At 44.0% G+C, this 10,040-nt stretch overlaps 1 protein-coding gene across 1 annotated transcript; it reads right to left on the reverse strand.

Moving 5' to 3' along the window:
• Positions 1-1,811: 1,811 nt before the first annotated feature.
• On the reverse strand, positions 1,812-4,606 carry uts2r3 (urotensin-2 receptor 3). Its single transcript, XM_049730485.1, has 2 exons — positions 4,366-4,606; positions 1,812-3,510 (listed from the first exon to the last, which is right to left on the reverse strand). Exon 2 carries the CDS (start codon positions 3,443-3,445, stop codon positions 2,303-2,305), a length of 1,143 nt encoding a protein of 380 aa, XP_049586442.1. The 5' UTR covers positions 3,446-3,510; positions 4,366-4,606; the 3' UTR covers positions 1,812-2,302.
• Positions 4,607-10,040: the final 5,434 nt, after the last annotated feature.

A 10,040-nucleotide genomic window follows, 5' to 3' on the forward strand; every position in this document is an offset into this window, starting at 1 on the left:
AGTTGAGCACAAAAGTTGCATGGAGATCACATTAACTCTCCAACAGGAGCACCCCCTGTGGCGGGAGCACGCATGGTAAGTGCGGTGGGAGCGTCGCCCCGCGAGGTAGCCAGGTAAATGAAAACACATGCCTGGAGCGCACAAAGGCCTCGGCGCTGTCGACGTATCAGGAAAAACTCAGACGAATATTATTTGAGGCTTTTCAGTTGCTTTCCTTCCATTTTTGTTCAAGTCTTTGCAAAAACCGAGGCCTAAGCAGGTAGCTCGCTCCGCTCCCCGTCTCTCAGTAGGCTCATTTTGCAGTTTAATCAAATCACTCGGTCAAATATGGGGAAAAAAACGCTTATTATGTTATTGAATGTCGAATAACCGTCAATGGAGCTTAATGGTTTTACTGTCTGGTGTGTGCGAGGGAAAGAAAAACACAATGACCCAGATACAGTGTCACTCAAGTATGAATGATGACATTGCGCTGATAATGCAATAAAAACCTCGACTAAATCATCCGTCTCGTGACTGTATGATTGCAAACGGTGCCATAAATATGTGTAAAATTTAAACATTCATTTTTATTGTCTCAACCTGGTCTTCCGTGCACATAGTGATTAGCCTAGCATCGCTAGTTCGAATATTTTGTGGTCAAGAATGGACACAGTGGCTGGTGCACTTTTTGATCGCTTTTGAACATACAGAATGGCTAACAGGTTCATATAAGCTAACAAACTCCACAGTCTCATTCCAAGGCACCCACGTCACTCACCAGTCCAAGTCCCGCCCTTTAAAGCCATACACATACATGCTCATAGTCACATATACAATATGGTGACCCCAAGTAGACAAAAATCATTCCTGCACCTCACCTGTTAAATATGTCTTCAATTTCACTTTTATGGAAGTATATTTCAGTATGATGGCATGCGTTTCTTCAAAAATTAAAATTATAGTCTCAGAAAATGCTTTGCCATACACCAATCAAGTACAGATTCTAATATCTTGATTTCTTTTGTGGGAATAACCCATTACACACTTCACGGAAAATTTTAAAGCATCTGGAAAGTAATCACAACTAATCCGTAAAAAAATATATATATTGTGCGTTTAAGGTTACTTAATATTAGCTCCTGCTCCATTAAATGTGGACATTTATGGCTTTCATTAGGAATTATGAAGTCTGGAGGAGAAAATAAACGGCCTTGCAGCAAATGTCTCTACCAGATTTTTTAAGGTCTGTCCAACTGTCAATCCTAAGAATCGGGCCATGCGTGGACCGTTTAAAACACCCACCGCTCCTCTGAGCAAAGCACCATCCTCCTTCATCCCATCCTCTCTCGTTCAACAATATTTGCCCGTGTGCATGCGTCAATGAGCAGCGGGGTTTGCGCTTCAGCACAGTGCAGCCTTTGAGGTGGGCATACAGAGAGCTCCTTGCCGGACGGAGATACGCAAACGTCAGCCGGCGAGTGTGCGCAGAAACACAGAAGACCTGACGCTGACACGTACACACAAACCAAACAAACGTCAATCAAATCTTTGCTTGCAAAATACAACCGACTGGTGCAAAGTGCCCAGTGGTGTTAAGTTGAACCCGGTTACGGATCAAATGACTCTGTGAATGGCAGAAAGCATCCTCTTTATTTAGAGCGCTATATTAAGCGTTAATATAAACATCAGTCAGAATTGGAGCCATGCAATAGCTTTGCATGGTCAAACCGAGCAACATAAAGTCTATTCAAAATGTACATGAAGTAAACAAAAGACTCACAATGCCTCAGGAAAAAAAAAACAGATACAGATGAGCTGACAACGGCAAATTGCTTTAAAAGAAAAAAATGTGTTTATTTAATTTTTCAGAAAACAAGCAGAAGTGCATCAATTCTTTTACTGGAAATGTGCGTGCATGCAAAACTTTCATTCAACAAATAAACAGTCAAACAAAATGACATTCCTACGCTGGGTGATTTGGTTCGGGATAATAACAACAATAATAATACCCATTCGCCTACAGTGATACGCTTTTGCAATACTTTTACTCAGCAGCTGATCAATTCTTTAATTGTTACTCAAATTGTCATTTTCGCATGGCTAAGAACAACCCAAATATTTCCACCTTCTTCATTCCGAACTTTATACAAAACTCTTTTACAAAGTGCTCCGATTTGCCTGGCGCAGTTCACAAATCGTTTATCTTTGGTGTCTATTGAGAATAATGAAGAAGAAAAAACCAGATGAATTTTCAGTACCTATTCTTTTTCACGTGTGTCTAAGTCAGAAAGCACACAAAGGAAGGCTCACATTATCGTGTCTACTGCGGCGGGCTGCTCTTGCGGCAGAGCTGATTTGCCGACGTCAGCGTTTGCCGGTTGCGTCTGCGCTTGCCAGTCAGCAGCGTGTAGAAGAACGGATTCACACAAGAGTTTCCGTAGGTCAGTCCCGTGAGAATCCGGTTCACCGTCACCTGAGTGCCCACCGGTACGGTCCGCAGCATGTCAGGCTTATAGAGAGGCAGAAGCTGCCAGATCCAGAAAGGGAGGAAGCAAGCCCAAAAGGCCAGCACGATGCCCAAGATGAGGAGCAGGACTTTGGGTTTGGGGGCACGGGCGGGGCAAGCAGTACTAGCGCCGGAACCCCACGGGGCCCGGGTCTGAGACACCCAGTAAAGTCGGCCAAGAGTCGCGTAGAGGGCTCCGATGGCCAGGCCCGGCCCGAGGATGCTGGTGCAGAAGAGCACGCTCAGGTAGGCCTTGGAGCTTTGTTCGTCCCACGCCGGCACGCAGAGCTGACCCTCCTGGTTCTCGCCATCTTCCAGGTGCAGGGTGATCATCATGGGCAAGCTCAGCGCCACGGCCAGCCCCCAAGCCAAGCTCACTCGCAGCAGGCCCGACGAGTTGGAAGAGGAGGTATGCAGGGGCCGCGCCACGGCCCGGTAGCGGTCCAGGCTCATGGCAGTGAGCGTGAAGATGGAAGCGTGCATGGTGAGGAGGTCCAGGCTCAGGAGGAGACGGCACCCCAGCTCGCCGAAGGCCCAGTCGGACGCCAGGCTGTCGTAGACGATGAAGGGGGCGGTGAACAGGTAGAGCAGGTCAGCCAGAGCCAGGCTCAGCACCTGCAGGTGAAGAGAGGAGGAGGACGAGGAAGAGGACAGGGGAGAGGAGGAGGGCGAGAGCGAAGACGGATTGGAAAGGCAGGAGGGTGCCGGCACTTGCGTGAAGCAGCAGCTGAGTCCCGCTCTGCTTCTCCTCCTGCTTCTCCTGCGCCTCAGAAGGAGGCCCAGAGTGTACAGGTTGCCTAAGATGCCCAGGAGGGAGAGCAGGGAGAGGAAGGAGCAGAACACAGCAGTGGAGGCCAGGCTGGGAGATGGAGAGGTCGGGGTCTGGGTGGCGGGCACAGACAAATTGGGACCCACGGTGAACGGGGAAAGTGGAGACAAGGAGCCCGAGGGGTCCATTTAGGAGGTCGGTAGCTCGTGCGGAGAAATCGGCCAGGCCAAGTGAAGATTATTCCAAGCTCGATCTGCTTGAGGTCATAGAAGTAGAGACAGATTCAAGGAGACAAAGAAACAAATGTTATTTTCTGACCATTTTGGAGATTCCTTTCTCATGGTGACACACAAAGAAAAGAACGTCGCGTCAACATGCCGTAAAAATTAAAATGTCAGCGAAAGTGATGGTTTATGGAGGAGCACAAAGCATCAGCCGTTGGCACAGACTTCTCGGTTTTATGGATTCCTTGGGAGTCAGGCGCGGCGCTCCCCGGTTTTCGTAAATAATTGGATTTTCAGAGCAGGAGGGCTCCGATTGAGGCTGTAAATCTTGACGGAGAGCCCGGACCGTTCTTCGGGTCATCAGTTGGCCACCAATCAGTTAAGTACAACAACCTGAAAATATTTTCTCCTCGTGGATTTTAAATCGCAATATGAATTTTGGGGGTGAAGATTCTCGACACATGCGCTTCAGGACGAGTTCAAAGCATCGGCGGGGTGCCTGGCCCCCGCCCGTGCGACACATGCGGACCCGGTGGCACCGGGGTTAAGAGCTGCAGTTGAACTGGAGAGGAGCAGCCGGTCCCCCCGCTGTGTCGCGTGCCTCCACGTTTACCAGATCGCTTTGAATAGCATCGCCAATGTTCGTGACCACGCTTTTCCCGACACAATCGTCTTTGTGGCAGAATTCCGTGACAGACGGACGAGTTGTTTGCCTTACAGCAGAAGTGACGGACGGGTTTTCTTTACCATAGACTGAGCAGCAGATATAAAAATACTTTGTGTAATTAGAACAGGACTCCCTATAGTGGGAGAATAAACATAAATAATTAGAACCTTATTAGTCTATTCTTGTGTTTTTACAAAATGCATTTCCTGAATCTCACCTCAGAGAATTTGCTACAGAAACAATATTCCACCGATGCTTCTGGTCAAAAAGTTCTCTTTCCATTTCCAAATCCTTCTCGTGTGATCACGAGCGGTCTCGAAATCTCCAGAATTTGAATTTTGGTCACAAAATTAAAGCTTCTGCCCGGCGACGGTATGTCTGGACTCTCCAAACTTTGCGATGCGAACTCTACTGTCTTGTCCCGTCTGGACTCCTTCTCCTCAGCGCAGTCTTTGAAGTGTCCACCACTCGTGTGTGTGTGTGTGCGTGTGTGTGTGAGGGGAAAAGGGGGTGGGATGCTGAGTGTCGGACTTATCCTACACAATGATGAATGTTACTATAAATTTGTGTGGTCCTAAACCGGATCCAGGTGGTCCTACCTAAGTGATTTTTTTTTCTTTTTTGAAATTCATTGACAGTTTTATCTCTTTCTTAATAGGATAAAGTTTGATGTCCACCAATGAAATATATTTCTCAATTATTACCAATCACTACTACGTTTATACCCAGAAATGATATTTTAGCTCTTTTTTTTTAAAGCCGCTTCGAATGACGACAGGTTTATGACAGCTTTATATCCCGCTTATATTTTCTTTGCGAGTGCCGTCATGTTTTGATGGGTTTCCAATGTTTTGAAACCTTTGCGCCGGGCGTAAATCACAATTTGGACCCCTTGTGAAGACCTCAACTAGATGTCTATGAATAGTCTCATAATATTGTGTTTTGGCAACTAATCAGTTGAAGTCTTCAAAGCTAATTTGAAGTGATACATGGAATAAAAATGTTGCTAATAAATTTTGGTTCAGTCACTAAGAAACATTTTTAAATTTAAATTTCTAAATCTTTTGATGGAAAAATTTCTTTCAGAAAATGTCGCCATAGCTTTTCTCCTGCATATTTGCGTCATCCCTATCCTGGAATCTTTTCATTTTGTTTGTTTAGCTGCAGCCCACTTTTGAGCTGCCCGGCTCAATAATTTCATTTGAGATGTGGCTTTTTCTTGGCTTTTCAGTCTATAATGCAGCACACTAATGTCGCTTATTCGCCGCAGATGTCGAGACTGGCCTAGCGTGTTGTGTCTACCGTTGGCGGATTATTATCTGCTTCTCAACTAAATTACGTAATTACGTTTGTGTGTGTGTGCATAGACTGACAGCTCGCACAAGGAAAGATCAGCGGAAATCTGATTTTTTTTTTTTTTTTCCTCCCCTGACAATTTTGGAGTCTGTGATCATATCCAGTAACGCTGATACTCAACTCGAAGTCCATTTTATATTTCTTCTTATATAATTCAGCTGCCACTCGTGTAAAAATCTGCAAATCTGGGAATCAAACACGGCTAAGCATAAACTCTCCTAGAATAACTCAAATATTTATTTAACATGAATTCTATACGTGGAGTATAGAAGTCTCCAACATTTGAGTTTTTCACTCATTTTGCGAGTAAATCTGGTTTTGTGGTTGAAGAGACCAAACACCACAATCTTGATACCCTTAACAGAAAACGCTCCATCAACGGTTCTGGCAAATTGTTTCGGACAGGCCTCTCTTTGCGGGCGAGTTCTCCATGTTTTCTTTTCACGTATGGAAGCACGCAAGTGAGATGGAAGACTCTCGCCGGAGTCTGTGGGAAAAGAAAGATGTACATATGATCCAATTTTCCAACTAACCTACTTCAGCGTGGTCAAGTTGAAACGAGCTGAGATACAGTGTTTTATTTACGGACAAAATAATCTTAATAGGTCCTGTGTCAACATTTTTTATGGGTTGGAAACGGTGGGCCAAAAGTACGTATGTGATGTTTTAGAATGACCCTCCAAGGACTGCGTATAAAACTCAAATGGCCCTGGATAGGATTTTTTTTTAAGTGAGCTCTAATAAGAGGCTTGACTTGTCACCGGATAAACGGGCCTTTCTGGAGTGGTCAAGCGTAGCTCACAGTTGCCTGTTACCCGCCCAGTTGTTTTTGGCCCGCCGCACAGAGAGCCCACCACCGCTCTTTGCCAGCTTCAAGAGGCCGGATGATTTTGTTGGGACCCGCCAGTCAGACGTGCGTGCGAAGCGAGCGCCACGTCGCTTGGCTGCTCCGTACATGTGCTGGCATATGCTAGATGGACACAGACAGGCAGCAAAGTGTAACGGGGATGGCTGGAAGCTGGGGGGTGGACATACCTATCCCCACAGGGTGTGAGGAATTTGAAAAATACCTGGCACAAGCATGCCAAATCCGGGAGGGGAGGGGTGGGGGGCATCGAGATATGAGACGTCCAGGCTGCCATCATGCAAGTAGACACAGATGGGTATGACTTAGTAAAGTGAAACGTAGAGAATAAAGTAATAAAGAAACTCCCCTGTGCGGGAAATTAATATTGTTGAAGTTTGCAGAGTCTCTGGAAAAAAAAAAGATCCATAAAGTGCAAAAAACACATTAAGTGCTTTCCTGGAACTCAAATGTCAAAGTAGCGTAAAAGTGAATCACCCCTCTGACACATCATTAGTATTGAAACTTTGTGTTCAAATGTGTTATTTTTGGTGGGATAAAGTTTTTGCCAACCAAAATGTCCGGTCCTTGAGAACCCCCTAGCTAGCTTGTTTTCAATGTTTCCCTCCTCAAACACACTTGATTCAACTCATCAGCAAGCTCCTTAGAAGTAATATTGATAATAATACTGCCCATGTTTCCTGTTGTATCATGTTTTTTCATGCCCCTAGTTGGCCTACGAAAGAAGAAAATAGTGTAACATAAATGTCGCACAAAATGAAAACGCTCGAGTGGCCCGCTATTTATATGTCACAGCACATCCATCTCCATCCCGTCCGACCGACACATTATATAATTACATTTACCTGAGCTATGGCTTCGTTCCAGTGCTTTGACCCGCTCGTCGTGCATTTGCGTTTGTTAATTATTTTGCATCAATCTTAAATATGCAAATCATGAAGCGAGGCGGTGAAGGAGTTCAGTCTACTGCAGACGCCGGAGCGCAGTTCCCATTTGGGCATTTCAGTATGACACAAATGCTAAAATTATTTATTCAATTCACTGTAAATACACATTTCTACTGTAAATTATTTACAGACATGAAGATTTGTAAATGTATAAACACGTGATGATAACTAGATGCGTTTTGCTCGTTCGACTTAGCTGTATCAAGTTTTGCTTTGATCGACCAATTAGTGAACGGAAAAAGTGTGATGTCATCAAAGGTCAGCACTGGCCCTGTGAGGACAAATTTGAAATCTAATTGGTTAATGAGTCCCATTGTAGTGTTGTTGAAGTTACGTTGGCCAGCGTGGCTGATTTTGAAGTCCTTGGGCAGATTAAATTGGCAAAGATAAATCTATACAATTATATGGGCCAAATATTAATATTTAGATTATAAATGTAGGCCTGTGCTTTTGATAGTGTCAAGGTCTTTTGACACTTGCGTCTAAATTACCCAGTAGCAGCCCAAATCCTGGGAGCAATTCTTCCCTAAGGGATTTCCCAAAATGTCGAAGTGTAAAAACAGAGCAGCACTTGTGACCACACACACTTGCCAAAAAAAACCTAGCCTTTATTTTTCAGTGTATTTATGCGTGTTTATGCAACCCACCCATATGTGTCCAATCAGCGGGGAATCCCACCAGGACGAACCCCCCGGCCCCCTCCATCAACGCCTCCCTAACCTCTCCCTGGCCGTCCTTGCCTTCCGCCTTCATTTAATTAATTTGCGTCGGCGTTTCTCCGCAAACGCACTGACGAATGACCGTCCTCCGTATCATAGTCTTGATTAAATGGGCGGACGTTTTCTTAGGTGACAAATGGTTTCTGGATCAGACTGATTCACAATTCGTGATGAGTTATTGATCCCCTCAGGCTGGTGACCATCACATTTTCCTAATCCTTCCTTGTTACTAAGTCAGGAGTGTATTGATACTGCCTTCCCTGCAAAACAGTTTCATCAGAATTCACGGGAGCAGCTTTACTAAATGCCTGAAATAAAAAATAAAAAATGCACAGTTGAAAACAGTGATTACAGCAATTTCTTTTTCTATTTTTTACTTTTTAAATCACTATCATAACGATATATCAAGATCTGTAGGTACATCCAGTATATCCATTTAGGATGTACTTTAATCCCATAGTCAGAAATCCAATTCAGGTTTTTATCCTTCTTTGGACTGATTCCAATTGTAGCATGTCCCATTTAATTCATTTTTTTCCCCAAATCTGATGATACAAAAAGCCTCACACAAGCTAACAATTAGCATCTATATGGTGGTGTTGTTTTCCATGAAAGTGGAAGTTGTCAAACTTAATGTCACAGTGCCCAAAGGGTCATCTTGCGAGGGTCACATGACCAAACAAGGAAAAACAGGTGACCCGTGCTAAATAACCACTTGTAAAATGAAAAGTAAAAAGTCAACCTTGCATTATTTTATGTCCATAGACTTGTAAAAGACTCCCGCAGGTGTGAAATTCTACGTCTAGAGTGTTGACATATTTTAAACTTGCCTTGTAATTTGATGTAAGTACGAGGTGTGCAGCTCTAATTGTCTGCTGGGAATCAAAACAGACCGACATGAGTCAAAACTGGTTTGAATCTGCCCACTGGTGGCTTGTTGAGGTTATTGCAGCCAAAAATAATAATGGCGTCTTTATGCGGCTGAGTCACTGGTGAAGGCTGCCAACACAAGGGGGGATGTTCCTTACATGTGAATAATTGTGAAAGTTACATTTACGTCAGCTTTCCCATCGACCGCTGTGCATCAAATGAATCATTTTAAAGCCACAGTATGGAAGTAACCCGTGTTTGACTTAAACAGTGGAAATGTCGGTGAGCTCTTGAGTGATGCGAACCGCCCGTCGGTGGTTTTGTGCCTCATTAGCGGTCGTACTATACAAATGGAAAGTTCTTTCTCAGATGAACACGTTTCTCATTGTTTTAGGTCACAGCGTTTTACACACACAAACCACAAAGAAGACTTATTACGGTGCAACTTTGAAAGTCGAATGCCCAAAGTGTCACACTAAACTGAACTAGCGCCAGGCGTGATGTTATTTGCACATTTTGTGAGAGATTGTTTGTTTGTTTTACCCATAAATCCAACTTGACAGCTAAAGTTGGGACCAAAACTTCGGGTTGTCTTTACAGTGTGGAAAAGGCCTGTAAATTTTCCTCTAGATTTTTAAGCCTCATACTGTAATCCCTCGTTTATCGCGGATAATTGGTTCCAAAAACCACCCGCGATAAGTGAAATCCACGAAGTACGGTCACCAACAAGAAATACTGGGCAGGCTAACGAGTTAGCGGAAAGATGCTAATCGTGCTAACACGCGAAAACGGACTTCTAAACGAATGTAAACGAACATTTGGAGCAATACTACATTGTCCTAAGGGTTACACACATGTTTCCTCAATTTAAAAGTTTTATTTTGACTTTTAAATGTTTTTTTAATTTGAAAAAATAATCTGCGACGTAATGAAGCCGCGATAAACGAAACGCGAAGTAGCGAGGGATCACTGTATTATATGCTTGGCATCTTTTTAATCATTCAATTTTGGTAGGCTTGGTAACAGCTGTTGTGTTTTTTTTTTTTGTTTTGTTTTTTGTGGCGTGTCAAATTTAAAAGACATTTCTATCACTTTACAGGGATTTTAATATTAGTGGGTGCATGCAGCCAGCCAG

This window comes from Syngnathus scovelli, chromosome 9, assembly GCF_024217435.2.
Source record: "Syngnathus scovelli strain Florida chromosome 9, RoL_Ssco_1.2, whole genome shotgun sequence".
Lineage (NCBI taxonomy): Eukaryota > Metazoa > Chordata > Actinopteri > Syngnathiformes > Syngnathidae > Syngnathus > Syngnathus scovelli.

Excerpts from the sequence above, each read along its gene's own strand:
- uts2r3 (XM_049730485.1), bottom strand. The coding sequence starts at position 3,445 with ATGGACCCCTCGGGCTCCTTGTCTCCACTTTCCCCGTTCACCGTGGGT.